Here is an 18,035-nt window from a genome sequence, read left to right on the forward strand (position 1 = left end):
TTTGACATCTGTAGAAACTGTCAAATGAATGGTAAAGGTGGTGAGAAGTAAATGTATTGGTAATTAAAAAGAGCACAAAACAAACAAAAGAGTGAAATACCAAGATGTGAAAAGTAGACATTGCTTCTACGTGAGTTTCTCTATCTTAAAATAAGGATAAATTCTCTATCTTAAGTAAGGATGAAAAGCTCTTTTTAAGCATGTTAGAAGGAAGCTCTTCTAATAGTAACATTGCTAAAAGGCTTTCTATGTGGTCTAAAAACCCAACACCTTGAAATGGTTGGTTATATATTATACCTTGAAGTCTGTGTTGTTTACGTGTTCAAAAACCAAGGCAGGGGTTCGTGACTAGGGGAAAGAAAAAGAAAACACACATTAGCAATAGCCCTGGCAGCTTTAGCAGGCACAATGTTCGCAGATACTACGTGGTGAATTTGGTAGTCCTTGCCTCAGTAGTAGGAAACCCTCTATTGCTACAAGCCCTCCCCACTCTGATCACCACCACACTTAGGTCATTTTTGGGATGGATTTCAAACAGAAGACATGGAGCTGAAGTCTCACCAGGCTCTAGGCAGCCCGACAATGCGCCCATCGCCCATCGGCATCGGACCTGAGTTTGCAAAATGGATTAACACATTTCAGTTTCCAGTGCTATCAGTCTCTTAGCCTAGAAGAATAAGAAATAGTCTGTGGGTGGAGGTCTCTTTGAAAGAAAGACCCAAGCTAGTTAAATGGTATAACTGATTAAGCACTTTTAAAGCAGGACTTAACGGTAGAGGGGGAAAATAAAGAGGCCAGTTGTGCTCCAGGTCAAACACCACCTCAGCCCTGGTGGGCCTTGCCAGCGCCTACCATACTCACCACAGGGTCTTTTACAATGTCTGCCAGTGTGATGATATTGGGACCGCCTCGTAAATTCTCCAAAATCTTTATTTCACGCTTGATTTTCTTCTTCTTTACTGGCTGAAAGGGTAAAAGTACGTCAGTGAAATTATTTCAGAGTATTTCAACATGTAAATGTAATACATAAATGGCTATTTAGGAGCTCTTTGAAGGAAAGGATATGTGTCCATCTCCTCTCTGAATCCCCTTCTCCTAGCCCTGTGCCAGGGATTCTGCAGGGATTCAGCAAATGTTGAGTTGAAAGAAAAAAGAGTTCATCCCAGAGAGCAAACCTCTGCAGAACTAGCATTTAATTCGTCATCAATCATAGCATGTTAACTTTTTACTTTTTTTAATTTATTTAAAAAAAAAATTTTTTTTAATGTTTTTATTTTATTTTGAGAGAGAGACAGAGTGTGAGCGGGGAAGGGGCAGAGAGAGAGGGAGACACAGAATCTGAAGCAGGTTTCAGGCTCTGAGCTGTCAGCACAGAGTCCGATGTGGGGCTCAAACTCACAAACTGTGAAACCATGACCTGAGCCGAAGTCGGTCCCTCAACCAACTGAACCACCCAGGCGCCCCGCACGTTAACTTTTTAAAACTATACAAACTAGGACTGTAAGTTGTTAGTAATACTAAGACATAGCTTGTAAAAGTCTCTGACAATTAGGATGAAACATGGGCTCTTTCCATTCCTTCCTTTAAGTCTATCGACTTCCCCCACCCTACAGAGGGGAAGTCAGGACCAACAGCAAGGATGACCAAATCACCTTTGTGCAGCATAACTTTGTGGTTAAACGTGGGACTTGGAATTAGACTACGTAACGTGAATCTTACATTCATTGCTGGCTGTGTGACTAGGGGCAAATTACCTAAGTTGTGTAAGCCTTTCATTATGGGTAAAAATGATCGACAAGAGCACGTATCTCAGAATATGGCTGGGACACAACCCATAATATCTGCCTACCTTTATCACCAATATTCCTATAAATGAGCTGCTGCGTCCATTTTAAAAAGACCACTCTGCAGAGTCCCTTGAGTATATCTCCCATGTGCCTTTGTCCTCACCCATCATTTCTACATCGGTTCCCATACAGAAATCCTTTTCATTTTTCTGGGGAGGGCTTTGGTCCAACTGCACTTCCTCCACAAAGCCTTCCTTCTAAATAGTCTAAAACAGTGATAGTCCAAAAGGAATATAATACAAGCCACATGTGTATTTTAAATGTTCTAGTACCCACATTAAAAAAGTAAAAAGAAACAGACCACATTAATTTTAATATATTTAACAAAGTATATCTAAAATTTTATCATTTCAACCTGTAAATCAACATAAAAATTCTAATAAATAATTTATATTTTTTTTGTGCTAAGCCTCTGGAATCAATTATATTTTATCCTCACAGCATATCTCCATTCGTACTAGCCACATTTCAAATGCTCAAAAGCCACACGTGGCCTGTATCTGCTACACTGGACCACGAGGTTTTTCGCAGGGCATCAGTCACCTCAGACTACTGATATTCTGCATAGAATTCTCAGAAATTGTTTTAAGTATGTTTTGTCTCTTCATCAACAAGATCAGTGGTTACCAAACTTCATGATCAACAGTCACCTGGATTTTTTTTTTTTTTTTTTAAGTTTGAGAGAAAGAGAGCAAGAGGAGGGATGGAAAGAGAGGGAGAAAGAATCCCAAGGAGACCCCGCACTGCCAGCACAGAGCCCATTACGGGCCTCGAACTCACAAATGGGGAGATCGTGACCTGAGACGAAATCAAGAGTCAGACTTTTTTTTCTTTTTTAATTTTTTTTAACGTTTATTTATTTTTGAGACAGAGAGAGACAGAGCATGAACAGGGGAGGGGCAGAGAGAGAGGGAGACACAGAATCTGAAACAGGCTCCAGGCTCTGAGCTGTCAGCACACAGCCTGACGCGGGGCTCGAACCCACGGACCGTGAGATCATGACCTGAGCCGAAGTCAGACGCTTAACCGACCGAGCCACCCAGGCGCCCCAAGAGTCAGACGTTTAACTGACTGAGCCACCCAGGTGTCCCAAATAGTTACCTGCGTTCTTAAATATACAGATTCCCAGGTCCCACTTAGATCTGCTGAATCAGAATCTTGAGAATGGAGTTAGAGAGCTATTCTTAGACACTTCCTAGGTTGATAATCCAGGTCTAGGAACTACCAAACCATACTGTAAATTAACCTTGTCTTAAGTTCTAAGCAGGAGCTACAGAAACAAGCAAGTCTTGGAAACAGACCATCCTCAGAATCCAGCTTTGTAGTTATGCAGCTTTGGGAAAAGCACTTAAATGTATCTGAATTTTTTTTTTTTTTTAATGTTAATTTACTTCTTGAGAGAGAGAGACAGAGTGCAAGCAGGGGAGGGGCAGACACACACACACACACACACACACACACACACAGATCTGAAGCTGGTTCTAGGCTCCGAGTTGTCAGCACAGAGCCCCACATGGGGCTTGAACCCACGAACCTAGAGATCACGACCTAAGCCAAAGTAGGATGCTTAACCAACTGAGCCACCCAGGCACCCCAAATGTATCTGAATTTATAACTTGCCTTGTAGAACTGTTGTAATGTAAATATCACAGACAGAATAGGGCCGAATGTAAAGTAGACAATATATGGAAACTGTTACTAATAGAGACTCCCATGGTCTACATTTAATTCAATCCACAGCTTTTAGCCTTGCTTCTGTTAGAACTCAGTACACTGACTGGGATGCAAGCTGATCAGAAGTTTCCTCTTTCTGCTTCAACTACCAGATCTTTGTGATCTGCTAGAGTATCTGGGAGATCTACTTTCCAGGGACTAACCCATCAATCTATCACCTGTTTTCCACTAAATCACTATTTCCCAACTGCCAGCAATAGCTAAGGCTTGTAGCTAAACTTATAGCTAAGGCTACTGGTTAATGAATTTTTTTTCCTACAGAATCCTTAAAATCTGTGAACTTACAAAGCTGGTTTGTGATAGACCAGGCGGGTGACTTAAACTCTAATTTAATGTGATCAATGCAACTATTTTGTCTTAATAAATAGGTAGGAGAGATCAAAAATTTTAAATAGAGTTTATGAACAAACTTCATCTATATTTACAACCATCTTTCTATATAATTACAGTGAAATATACAGTACAGTTAGGAAAAGACTGGAGTACAAAAAAAAAAAAAAATCTTTCCAAACCCCCCTTCACTCAAAATCATCAATGACTCCCAACAACCTAGAAGAGAGAAAAATCACGTTACTTTTTTTTTTTTTTTTAAAGAAAGAGCGAGAGCATGCACAGGAGCAGAGGAGGAGGCAGAAGGAGAGGCAAAGGGAGAGAGAGAATCCCAAGCAGGCTCCACGGAGCCTCTGGCAGGGCTCAATCCCAAGACCATGAGATCATGGCCTTAGCGGAAATTAAGAGTCTGAAGCCCAACCTACTGAGCTACCTTTTAAGACTTGAAGGAAAGGCAGAGATTATCTTTTCCAGCTGACCACCAATTTAACTCTCCTTTCCAAGTCCACCTTCCATGCATGGTCACTCAACATCTTCCACAGGAAACATTTCTCTCACTTATTTCTTCCTCTTTTCTTATCTTGTGGATTCTTCCCTTCTCTACTCCCACCCATACCTATCCAAATCCTCCCCCCATTCAGAGCCTGAAAACAGCTCCTGGGAGCTTTCCCTAACCACCAGCTTCTTCTGAACTGTGAGACCAACTATTTGTGCCTTTTATGACACTAGATAACACCTCACTTTATTTTACCATATCCCTTTCCACATACATATCATCCTACAACTTACACAGAATTTCAACCTCTAAAGTATATTTCTATATACAAATTTTTTTTCAAGTTTACTTATTTATTTTTGAGACGGGGGGAGGGGCAGAGAGACAGGGGAAGAGAGAATCCCAAGCCGACTCCGCACTGTCAGCAGAGCTCAATGCGGGGCTCAAACGCACAAACCATGAGATCATGACCTGAGCCAAAACCAAGAGTTGGACACTTAACCTACTGAGCCACCCAAGTACCCTCTATATAATTTTTTATTTGATCCCCATAACTGAGAAAGACAGAGAAAGCAAGATTATCTCATTTGCACAGATGAACAAAACATCTTAGGTTAAAAGGATTACCAAGGTTAGTTACTGTTAGAGTTTGGGTTAGAATTCACATGTTCTAATTTCGGGCTTAGTTCTGTTCCTACATGTGACATAAGACAGATAAACTTTCCGGTTCCCAAAAGGTATGCCAAGGCATCCCCCACAAATTCATAGGGGTTCTGTGAGATTTTTAAGTTTTGAGGGAAATATCAATTAATATCCAAATCCGCCAGGGAAGGAGTATACTACCAACCTGAGGTTGTTCTTAGTTTCAACATCAGATTGCACTACATTCCTTTTGATGGTGTATTTTTGCAAAGCTGGGTTTTCAGCCCTTCCTGTGACAAAAAGTAAGTACTACACAAAAACCAATGTTGAAAAGGAAATGAGTCTATTAGTGTCCAAATGATTCCAACATTCGAGAAGCTGTGCAGTGATCAACAGATGTATATATCCCAAAGCTCATCAATTATGGTCATATAAGCATAAAATAAGTTATATTTTCTTTCAATTTCTGTGTATAACAGTTTAGTTTTTAAAATTTTTATAAAGTTCTTTATTTACTTACAGAGAGAGCGAGCGAGTGAGCCAGGGTGTGCCCATGTGCTCGAGTGAGAGAGAGGGAGAGAATCCCAAGCAGGCTCTGTGCTGTCAGTGCAGAGCCTAACTTGGGGCTTGATCTCATGAACTGTGAAACCATAACTTGAGCCGAAATCAAGAGTTGGACACTTAAATGACTGAACCACCCAGGTGCCCCAGTGTATAACATTTGAAATGGCACCCAAGTTAAACATTTTTTTGTTTTTTGGACTTAACTACTTAAAAGTTACTGACACAATATGGGTGGCTATAAATTGATGAAGTCTGGGAACCTTTGCTTCTCAGTATCAAATATGGGAAAGTTCCTATAGCAAGGAACTATATGCTAAGTTCCTGGCATATGACAGTGCACAGTACAGTCGTAAGTAACTTCCAAGTTGCATGTTGGTAGCCCACTGGCCAAACCTGGCCTACACAGTGTGTGTATGTATGTATTTGTTTATATATTTATTTTAGAATGGAAAAGAGCAAGTGGGGGAGGGGCAGAGAGAGAGGGAGAGAGAGAATAACGAGCAGGCTCAGTGCTGTCAGCTCGACCTCACGGACCAAGAGATCACGACCTGAGCCAATATCAAGAGTCAGATGCTTAACCGACTGAGCCACCCAGGCACTCCTGTAGTGTTTTTAAAAACTCTTGAGCCAACACTTAAAAATCAGGGGAATTCATATATAAATACAAATTCTTACTTTCTTTTTGGAGAAGAGTATCAAGCAACACTGGACCTGCACTACTGCGAAGTAATTACCAGCCGGAGCTGGAGCACACACAGCAGTACCCGTCACAGGCACTTACATCACACTAGCTGCACAGACGGCAACTGCCTGCCATTTAAAGGCCTGCGTTTGGACTCCTTATCCTCACACAGAAAAGGTAACAACTTATTGAAAACAAAAGGATAGAATATAACTGAAAATATAGGAAATCAGTATTAGGCAAGACCTAGGAGAGAGAAGATTGAACCTTTACTCCCTTCCTCTGACACAAACTCGCTGAGCTGTATGACTTGAGCCAAATTGCTTCTTCTGCTTTGATTTCCTGATCTGTCAAATAAAGACAACCTCTTCTGGGCGCCTGGGTGGCTCAGTTGGTTAAGCACCTGACTTCAGGTCAGGTCATGATCTCACAGTTAGTGAGTTCGAATCCGCTTCGGGAGAGCCCCACTTCTTTCTCTCCCTCTCTGCCTCTTGCTCACTTGAGCCCTCTTTCACAACAACAACAGATAACCTCGTCTATCAACTTCAGAGAATACAGTATAAAAGTGTTAAAGCATTACAAAAACCTTTTCAAACGCTACTTTAAACAAAAGGTATCACTATTACTTAAAAATCTAAATCCCAAATACTTCTGAAATTATAATCTCTTTCTTCTTATACTCACCTTGAGAATTTTAACAACAACTTTTTCATTATTTGTGATGTTGATGGCTTCAAATACTTCACTGTATTTACCCCGGCCTAATTTTCGAACGAGTTGGTAGTCATCTTGATTACTGTGAACAAAAAAAGTCAAAGTCACAATGATTTTAAAAGTTCAAACTATAAGGCACTAATTAACTTTAAAAACTCTACTACCAGTAGGAGTAAAAGAAATAAAAGGCATTTCAAATAATTCCCAAATTGGTTTCTCTGTATTTTAAGAATCGGGCCATTAATTAAAAATGTGTTTTCTAAATCCTAGAATTAGAAAAGTTTAAGCCTTTCAATTATTCTTTCAAATCCCACACTGTTTACATTTCTACTGGCATGCCACACATAGCTACCTTATATTAGGGTTTGTTATGTGTTTATATCCAACAACAGACAGCTTTCCCTTGGAGGATAATTTTTATATATCTCTGTCCTCTCGTGCCTGGCCCGGTGTTGGCACCTAGCAGGAAGTCAATTCATGTTGTAAGAATATTTCAATTCAGCCACACATTAGAAGCAGATTTTTCATGGACCTTTTTGCAGGTAAGTGGCTTTCAAACATATAGGCTTGACTTCCCACTTGCCCTCCAAGGCAAACTCTGAGGACAGTCCATGTAAAAAGTTTGCAAATCACACTACAGATCATGAATCATAGTTAGGGGCCCCTTCCTCTATTTTTACCCATATTCCATGACCACTAGCAACATCAGAGGTAAAAAATAAGGGAAATGCCAACATTTTATCCCTGCCTCTGATTACAATTTAGATGACTTTGCTTTAAAGAGTAAGTCAAAATTCTATTTACTCCTGCTGGGGGCACTGAAAATCCAACATGTAACAAATTAGCCATCCATTGTCCTCAAGCAGCCAAAAAGAAAGTGAAATGAACAGACAAGGCAGATGATACTAAGGACAAGGGACACTGTATTAAGGCAGGTCTGGGGGAGGAGGCTCTTAACTCTGGTGGAGTTCTCCTGTGGCAGACACAGAAAACAAATGCATGTGAGCCAAGAGTGCCATGCCAAACCTCGGAAGGGCCGTTTAGTGTTATTTAAGCAGAACTAAGTGCAAAGCACTCAATTCAAAGACAGTGGTTCAAATTTTGTTAGCAAAACACAAGTATTCCTAGAATTTGAAGCCTGTGACAAGTGAGGAATTGTTAGGTTATCAATAACAACATTTACTGATATTGTACCACTGGTTCTTGATGGTATCTATGAAGCACACTGTAACTCCTTGTGCAGAGGCAATGCATTTACCGTTAAGAATCATGGCCCAATCAGAATTACACACCCCCTTATGTCAATATTGGGAGACTATCTTTAACCACTTACAGGTTATATACATCACATGTGAATAGAAATAAAATGTAGCATGTGGGAGCTACTGCTTTATGCATTTCCAAATTGCTTTCTTTTGCACTGGATGTCAAAATGCTTTTATCACAGTTAGTATGACCTGATCAATTAAATACCTACATGTTGGGACAAGAGATACAAACATCCAAATGAGACTGCAGAGAGAATAGGGGCAAACACAACTACGGAGGTAGACTGCAACTGTTCAAAATGGAATTGGGGCTTAAATCCACGTTACACATGGCTTGCTTCATGGTAAGAGTAAACGCTGATAAGGGTTTAATTTTGTTTCTATCAGAAAGAGGACATCTTTCTGGAGAACTGTTTCATCCTTCAGTATCATCATGGGACAACATTCTCTGACCTCAAAAATACTTTACGTAAGAGTATGGTTTTTAAAATCTCTCAAGTATTAATTCTCACCTAACTACAAAGCCCTTAGGTGAGACAAGCTGACATGTAACTCTTTGTTACCAGCCTTTTATCCAGAATATGTAAGTCCAAGGAAAGAGTAAGAGACAGAAGTAATTTTTAAATGGTAAGCCCAACAAAACTGTTAATTTGCCAAAGCAATACGTTGCTTCTTCACTGCAGAAGAAAACACAAATCAGGTTTTAATCTTGAGGTTTATAAATGCAGTCAGGAAGGATTCCTAACACAAATTACTCAACAAGTACACAAGAATCAACCCTATGAGTGAGGACAGTGAAGTAAGAGGAAATAATTACCCCCACTCCACCACATGTGACTCATAATCCCAGTACTCTCGGGGTCTGTGCGTATTAACATCTGTGTAAACTCTGGCCCTGCTTGGCACGGGTCCCGACATGTCAGACAGGTTGGCGAATGAAGGTGGACTTGATGTTTGGAGATCTGGCAGTCAATGTGTTCAGAAGCAGCTGGGGGTATGACCTTGTTTCAGACCTGTTTTCTTCAAACTGCAAACACAAAATGCATAAAGTCCAAGGAATTATTTTTAAAAAGCATGTGTGAAGAAAAAAAAAAACATCTTATAATAATGGCCTCAAATATACCTCTGACTCTGGGAATGCAAGCTGGTGCAGCCACTCTGGAAAACAGTATGGTGGTTCCTCAAAACACTAAAAATAGAACTACCCTACGACCCAGCAATTGCACTACTAGGCATTTATCCACGGGATGTAGGTGTGCTGTTTTGAAGGGACACATGCACCCCCACGTTTATAGCAGCACTATCCACAATAGCCAAAGTATGGAAAGAGCCCAAATGTCCATCAATGGATGAACGGATAAAGAAGATGTGGTATATATGTGTATGTGTGTACACACACACACACACACACACACACACACACACACACACACACAATGGAGTATTACTCGGCCATCAAAAAGAATGAAACTTTGCCATTTGCAACTACATGGATGGAACTGGAGAATAGGTATTATGCTAAGTGAAATTGGTCAGAGAAAGACAAAAATCGTATGACTTCACTCATATAAGGACTTTAAGAGACAAAACAGATGAACATAAGGGGAGGGAAACAAAAATAATATAGAAAAAGAGAGGGGGACAAAACAGAAGAGACTCATAAATCTGGAGAACAAACTGAGGGTTACGGGAGGGGTTGTGGGAGGGGGGATGGGCTAAATGGTTAAGGGGCACTAAGGGAAACTACGCCTGAAATCACTGTGGCACTATACGCTAATTTGGATGTAAATTAAAAGAAAAATAAAAAATACAACAAGCTAAAATAAAAAAAATATATACCTCTGACTCTTCTACCTATTAACCAATGACTAGATCCCAACTGTGTCAACCACAGTGTTTCCTATTACCCAGAAAGTAAAAGAAAAAGAAAAAAAGAGAAAGAAAACAAAAACAAAAAAAACAAGAAACATACTTAAAACCATGCTGGCCCTAATTCTATTCTGCATCATCTAAAGTTTGGATGCTCGTTATAAGACAGCCTGGAAGGGAAAAATGGCATTGAGGACAGACCTATCAACATTACTACCATTTATACATTCCACAGAAATCATTGGCAAGAGTAGCTTTCCATAGCTCAAGTAGGAGTGCTAAAAGACTAGATAGAACAGTGGCAAAGCCAGGAGTACCAACTGTTAGCCTGACTCTAATGGTTATGAAACCAGGAAGGGAATAAAGACATACATCAAAGTTCAATGTCTTTTTGTAACAATCCAAATCATTCAGGAATCTTGCATAATAATCAGTAGATCCTTAATTATAGATCCTTAATCCTTCAAATTGTGCCATTTGAAAGTCATACTTGATTTCATTAAATTTAAAAACAAATAATTTCCTCCTGATTTATTTAATACAGGAGGAAACTTAATAGAAACTGGTAGAAGACAGTAATATATGTTACCTGAACTAATGCAAAATTTGACATAAAGGGAAAAGTGGTAAACTTTTAGAAACACGCTTTCCACCAAATCAGTAAACTAAGTCTACATAATAGGTAAACTGTGATGTCTTCCCCTGACCATTCCAATCTATCTTTTCAGAGAATCCTACAGCATTTGCTGATCCCCTTTACTCTGCATTTAATTAAAAATGTATTGAGTCTCCAGATTTTATAACCTGAGAACGTATCACTTATGTAAGTTTCTGGCTAAGGTTGTGTAACCTCAACTTAACTACAAGGAAACATTGGACAAACCGAAAACGAGGAAGCTTCTGTTAAAAAGGGGCAGTGAGGGAATGGGGCACCTGGATGGCTCAGTTGGTAAAGGGTCAGACTCTTGATTTCAGGGTCATGCGTTCAAGCCCCATGCTGGACGTGAAGCCTACTTTACAAAGGTGGGGGGAGGGACACTTGGGTGGCTCAGTGGGTTAAGCACCTTACTTCAGCTCAGCTCAGGTCATGATCTCACAGTTCATGAGATGGGTTCTTGAGTTTGAGTCCCATGTCAGGCTCTGTACTGACAGCTCAGAACCTGGAGCGTGCTTCGGATTCTGTGTCTCCCTCTCTCTCTGCCCCACCCCTGCTTGCACTCTGTCTCTTTCTCAAAAATAAATATTTAAAAAATTTAAAAAAAAGGGGTGATACACTATATCCTCAAAAATGTCAATACTATAAAAGAAAAAAAAGAAGGCTAAAGAGACATGACTATATACAATGTCCTACCCCTAGACTGTATCCTGTACTGGAGCGGGAGAAATGGTATAAAAAAAACAATACTATGAAATCAAATGATAAAAACATTTAGATGGTAGATTACGTGTGCACAAGAGTACAGTCACATAATAAAGCAAATGGGGTAAAAAAATATTACAATAGGTAAATCTGAGTAAAGGGGATACAGATGTTCTTTGTACCACTTTTGTTTTTCGTTGAAATAACGTGATTTATAAAAACTGGTAAAATACACATAACATAATATTGACCAATTTAACCATGTTTTCTTTAAAAAAAAAAAAAAATACAAGAATTGCAGGAGGTATAGTTAACTCCCAGCCTCAGAGGGCCAATCATGGGTGGACATGACATTACAAAACGAGACCTCATTTTTTTCTCTGGGAAATCACCTGAGTCACGTGGAAAACATTCCCCAGTTCCCATTTACTAGTCCATCTATCAGTCTTATCACCCAGTCTTCCTCTGCTTTCTTAAGGCCTTGGCATTCTCTGTGAAGAGGAGAGCAAGACTACTCACTAATGAAACTCCTGAGATTCTCAAGTACTTGTCTGACCCTTGCAGCGTTGTGCCTCATCAGTTGGGACCTAATTAATGAAACGGCGGACTTGATTCTCCAGTGGGAGGACTGCTTGCAGTTTTGCAACACCGGGAAGAGGTGCTTCACTCTACTATCATGCATACCAAATAATCTGTTTATAGTAAGACAGTCATTCACAGGAATTTCAAATGGTTGGCTTTCATGAACTATATAGGGAGAAGAAAAGAGAGAGTCCTTGAACTGTACCTCAGCAACCTCAGATAAATAAAATGGCACAAAGAGGGACAGAAGATCAGTGACAGGCTGGGGATAAAGAGGGGAAGTGAAAAGATAGGAAAGAGAGCTCATTAAAGATAAACATTTTAATTAGAAATAGTATTTCACTTGCAACCTCTGTAAATATGTATGTATGTTCATATACAGCCTAACAAGAAAGAAATAAAGGGACAGCCTAATTTTCTCAATTACTGATTGGTTCTTTCATACATTCCTTCCTTTGTCCATCCCTTAAGTATACGAGCATCAACTATGAAAAAACATCCTGCTAGTCCTTGGAAACAGAATAACAAGCAAGGAAGAACAAGGGTGAGACAAAAATGCCTTTAAGATTTTATCTGCAAACTAAGGATAATGGAAACTCATTGAGGAGTTGTTTTTTAAGTAGGTTACATTCATGCCCAATGCAGGGCCTGAACTCAGGACCCCAAGATCAAGACCCAAGCTGAGATCAAGAGACAGACATTTAACTGACCAAGCCACCCACACACCCCTCACTGTTGAGTTTTAAGCAGAAAAGTGACCCATGTGTACATTTTGAAGAGTTCACTCTGGCTGGATGTGGGACAAGCAGAGGAACAGATTTAGGGAGAAAGACTGTTAACATGACTTATGCAGGAGCAATGACGAAAGCTTGCCCAATTGTGGTAGCAATGGAGATAAGTGCACAAATTTGAGGAACAAAATTCGTGGTGTAAAATCAATAGTTCAGGGTCGTCTAGATAATGGGGTAAAAAGTGGGAGGTGACTTTTAGATTTCTGTTGATACCATTTATGGAGACAGAAAACATTCTGGAAGAGAGCTCATTCATCAGGTTTTGGACTTAAGGTTAAAATGGAGGAGACATTAAAAAGGATACTGAACAAGCAATTAGATATTCCAAGTCTGGAGCGAGCTAAAAGACCCTCTCAGCTTTAAATATCTAACCCTCCCAGCAATTCTATGAGGCAGGCATTTCTCTCCCTAATCTACAGATAGGAAAACAGCCTAAGTTTAGTAGCTTGGCCATAAATATCCAGGAGAGAGTTGGGATTCAAAGCGAAGGTGGCCGACCTACAAGGTTCAAGTGTTTTCATTCCCATAGAACTGGTCACTTTGTATCTTATATACAATAGTCTTCAAACCTTAACTTCCTTGGGGCACCTGGGTGGCTCAGTCGTTTAAGCATCTGATTTTGGCTCCGGTCATGATCTCAGAGTTTGTGGGTTTGAGCCCCATGTTGGGCTCTGTGCTGACAGCTCAGAGACTGAAGCCTGCTTCAGATTCTGTGTCTCCCTCGTTCTCTGCTCCTACCTCACTTGAGCTCTCTCTCTCTCAAAAATAAACAAACATTACAAACAAAAAAACCTTAACTTCCTTGTTAGACACTTAGCTCTCTGAAGTCAAGATGCATGTCTGATTTATCTTTTGAGTTTACAGTAGCCAGTTCAAGGCTCTGCATTTTGTAGGGTGTTCATGAAATATTATTTGTTGACCAAATCAAGGCTGTTTCTTTTCAAAAAATGAAATGTAATGAAAATGAAATTTGCCTCCAAAAGGTAGGGTAGCCCTATTCTGGCTATCTGGTACAAAGCTAGGAGAATCGGGAGACCAACTCAAGGGTTCCTGAGTTGCTGTTCCCTTTGCATGCACGTTCTCTCTCTCTCAGTATTATGGTTTCCTCTGTTCATAACAGGGCCACAGTTAAAATTAAGAGAATATTGGAGAAACTTGATGTTAGCCATTTTTACAACAGCTTGTTTAGAAGTTGGTGAAAGTACCTGAGTCCTAGATATCCTGATGATCAATCGTCCTACCTAGTGTTCATAATACAAGCATATCCTAAGAAAATCTGACTTGAAGAAAAAGTATTAACTTTCTTAATAATTCCATTTTAAATGACCTAACTTCATCCTTACTGTCTCATATGATTGCATAAAAGGAGGTATAATTTTAGCTGATAACAATTTCATAGGACTAAAAAGCCTTCAGAATGACTCTGAATACATGGCTATGTTTTGTTTGTTCATGCTTAGCCTAACAGAAGCCAATTAATCAACTGAAAAATTATCTTGTTGGTAAAATTTTCTCTATTAAAGTCAGACCACACCTACAACCAAAGCCAGTTAGATGGCTCTGTTTGACCTATTCTTTAATAAAATGCAAGTAAATGAAAACTCCATCTAACTATGAGGCTAAAACATGTACTGCCAAAATCATAGGCTTATCAACATAAATGGAATATAGAACTAATTAATTTCTATTAAAAACTCCTCTCGCCTTCCTCAATCTCTCCCTCTAATCTCTTCTACTCCATGTGATTTCTGTTTTTCAATCTGGCAACTAAAAAGAAAACTGGAGGCTTAGTAAATGATCCCAAACCAGAAAACTGCATGTCTGATTAATCATCGTACCAATGTATTTTTATAAATAAATTTCCCAGCAGAACTGGAAAAGATTATTCTGGAACCTTAAATTTAAAAAGTTAAGTCCATTTTCAAACTACAATACAGTTTTACCCTAATGTTTATGAGGGTCTCCATCTTAAAAACAAAACAAAATAAACCCTCCCAACCCTAGATAAGCCATAGTGAATGAGTAATATCTCATAATCATCTAGACGGCAAAGATTTCTATGGTAAAAAATGAGGAATGTGCTTATATTGCACTGACTGCATGATTTAAGAATGCTTGTTCAGAAGAAAAGCAGTTGTATAAGGAAAACAACACCTTTTCAGCACTGCTGCAGAGAATCAACTCTTCTTCCTAGCAATCAGGCAGCATACACTGCAAAGAGATGATCTGTGGAACAAACTCAGGAAGAACACAACTAGATACTTGTGACTTGCAGAAGCAAAGACAAACAGTCATAGAAACTTGCCTTTTCCCCTTTCAAAGTGGCTATGAAATGAACACAAAAAAAGCAGGAGTTAATACAATCGGAATTACTTGTTTCGTATGTCCATAGTTCCCCTTAATTTCCCATTCTCTCTTCCTTTCAAATCAAGAGCAGAATGTCCACTCAGCAAGCATTTATTAAACAATTATTATGTATCAGGAAATGTGTGCCTATTGCTAGGAAGGGATTATTTCTCTAGGCCTTGGAGAATAAAGAGAAACTATCTCTACCCTTGACAAAGAAAACAGACCATCACACTCTCAAGCGATTACTGCTTGAAAGAATGAAGTCTAAGATGCTCTGCAGGAATTGAAGGGAATTTAAGTCACCCACCAACCCAGTGTCATTCATTCAACAAATATTTATGGAGTACCTCAAAGTCTGGGGAAAGCTGCCAGGGAAAAATAACATCTAAGCTTAGTTTTGAAGGATGCACAGAAATTACTCAGATGAAAAACAGTAAAACAAGAAATTGAAAAGCACAAGACTTTAAACAAGTTAAGAATTTTAATGACCTGTAACGTTATACCCTAAAATTACCAAAGGCTGGCATACCTTGTCATTCCCTATAAGAAGCACACCACATCAGCATTCCTTTTTTTTTTTTTTTAATTTATTCTGGGGGTGGGGGTAGGGGCGGGAGGGCAAGCGGGGGAAGGGCAGAGAGAGAGAGAGAGAGAGAAAGAAAGAGAGAGAGAGAGAAAGAAAGAGAGAGAGAGAAAGAAAGAAAGAGAGAGAGAGAGAGAGAGAGAGAGAGAGAGAGAGAGAGAGAGAAAATGAATCTTAAACAAGCTCCACACTCAGCGCAGAGCCCAACACAGCCCAACGCAGGGCTGGATTCCATGACCCTGGGATAGTGATCTGAGCCAAAATCAAGAGTTGGATGCTCAACTGACTGAGCCACCCAGGCAACCCTCAGCAAGCCTTTTATATCTGGTTTGAAGAACACTAGAGAACACTCTACTCGACTATTACTATGTGTGCCTTAACAAAAAATTATTAACTCATAACCACTGCAGTTCAGATCTCATTCTCTTCCTTTCTCCACTCATACAAATAAGTTCTACTACAGAGGTCACAAAGCAAAATGCCTACAAAGGTCAAATAAAGAGTTAGCGGGTGTAGATCCACGAAAGTGTAATTGGAGCTTCTCAAAGTAAGAAACCCAGATTTTTGCAGGTAATTTCCCCGTCTTCAGTAATGGTGGGCTAGGTTATTTGAGTCAATCTTTCCACTGAGAACAGCTAAAGAGAACGGATTAAACACACACACAAAACACTCTCTCTCTCTCACACACACACACATATATACACATTCTTGTTTTCTCTCTCTTAAATAAAACAGATAAACAATTATAGCCTACAGTGAAGAGCAAATGAGAACCCAGAGAAGCAAGCAAGCCCAAAGGGTCTTTGTTGATCCCTGAAAATTAGAATTTTGTTCTGACAGGAACCAGAGCACAGGGCCCTCAAAGGGTGGAAGTCTAATAGGAGACCTTCATAATAAGCTGACTTCAGAGGATTAAAACTTTAGGGTGAGAGTGAATGAGAAGTGGAAGATCCAGGAAAGAAATAGAATTCTATGGAGGGAATATCAGATTAAAAAAAATTGTTTTCAGGTGGTTCCTGGACCTGTAATGTCCAGACACCTGACATGAACAAGCTCTCTGGGGGGGGGGGATGCACCTTGCTATTATAGGCCTCGAATGATTCCTACAAATAATTTTTCAAATAGAATACACAGCCTGTACTCAAAGATAACTAGGTATTGACGGAAAAGACTACAAGGGTAAGACCTGGCAGAAAAAAACCGAGAAAAGACGTACAGAGACTTCTGATCTTATCAAACTCAAACCAACCACGTTGATGATCTCACGGTTTGATGATGAGTTTGAGCCCCACATCAGGCTTTGCACTGAACACACAAAGCTTGCTTCAGATTCTCTGCCTCCATCTTGCTTGCGTGTTCTCTCTCTCAAAAATAAACATTAAAAAAAGTTTTTTAAAAATTAAAAAAAACATGTTGATTATGCTTATAGAAATATGAGATAAGCTTCAGAATACTAGCAGGGAACAGGATACTCTAGAAAGTAACAGATTTCAAAAAGTGAAAAGAACAAAATAGAATGTTTAGGAAGAAATAAAAAATAACAAGTGAATTGATTTAAGAGTAAATTCAACAAAGTTGAAGACAAAACTAAGAAATTGGAAAACAGGCCAGTAATTATCCAAAATATAGCAGAAAAGTCAAAACTATGGAAAAGCAAGAAAGGAATAATACTGTGAAATGGTTTAATATACTTTTGATCAGTACCAGAAGAAATTGAGAAAATGGGAGACAGCAAGGGCAATATATATTTGAAAGAGGTGTAACAGCTGAAAATTTCCCAGAAGCAATCAGACACAAACACATTCCAGAAGCCAACAAATTCCAGACAATAAATAAAAAGAAACCCACAACTAAACATACAATAATAAAACAGCAAAGACAAAGACAAATCTGAAAAGCAAACAGAGAAGTTAGATTACATTCAAAGAAGCAACAGCAGAACAGCTGATTTTCCAAAAGCAACAATGAAGCCTAAGACAGTTTAATACCTTCAGCGTGCTAAGGGAAAATATCTGCCAAATTAAAATTCTACATCCAGCAAAGATCTCTAAAGAAAGAAGATAAAAAATAATCCCGGGAAGTCCGCGTGGCTCAGTTGGTTGAGCATCCAACTTCGGCTCAGGTCATGATCTCACAGTTCCTGAGTTTGTGCCCTGCATCGGGCACTGTGTTTACAGCTTGGAGCCTGGAGCCTGCTTTGGATTCTGTGTCTCCCTCTCTCTCT

General features: G+C 39.5%; 1 protein-coding gene across 1 annotated transcript in view; it reads right to left on the reverse strand.

Moving 5' to 3' along the window:
- Positions 1–18,035, reverse strand: part of CSNK2A1 (casein kinase 2 alpha 1) — a 53,763-nt gene that overhangs the window by 15,257 nt on the left and 20,471 nt on the right. The window contains exons 2-5 of the mRNA XM_003983674.6: positions 9,095–9,304; positions 6,980–7,091; positions 862–963; positions 298–348 (exon numbers count right to left, since the gene is read on the reverse strand). Coding sequence (XP_003983723.1) covers positions 298–348; positions 862–963; positions 6,980–7,091; positions 9,095–9,195 — 366 coding nt within the window. The 5' untranslated portion in view covers positions 9,196–9,304. The remainder of the gene's footprint in view (positions 1–297; positions 349–861; positions 964–6,979; positions 7,092–9,094; positions 9,305–18,035) is intronic.

This window comes from Felis catus, chromosome A3 (assembly GCF_018350175.1).
Source record: "Felis catus isolate Fca126 chromosome A3, F.catus_Fca126_mat1.0, whole genome shotgun sequence".
In the NCBI taxonomy this organism is placed as follows: Eukaryota; Metazoa; Chordata; class Mammalia; order Carnivora; family Felidae; genus Felis; species Felis catus.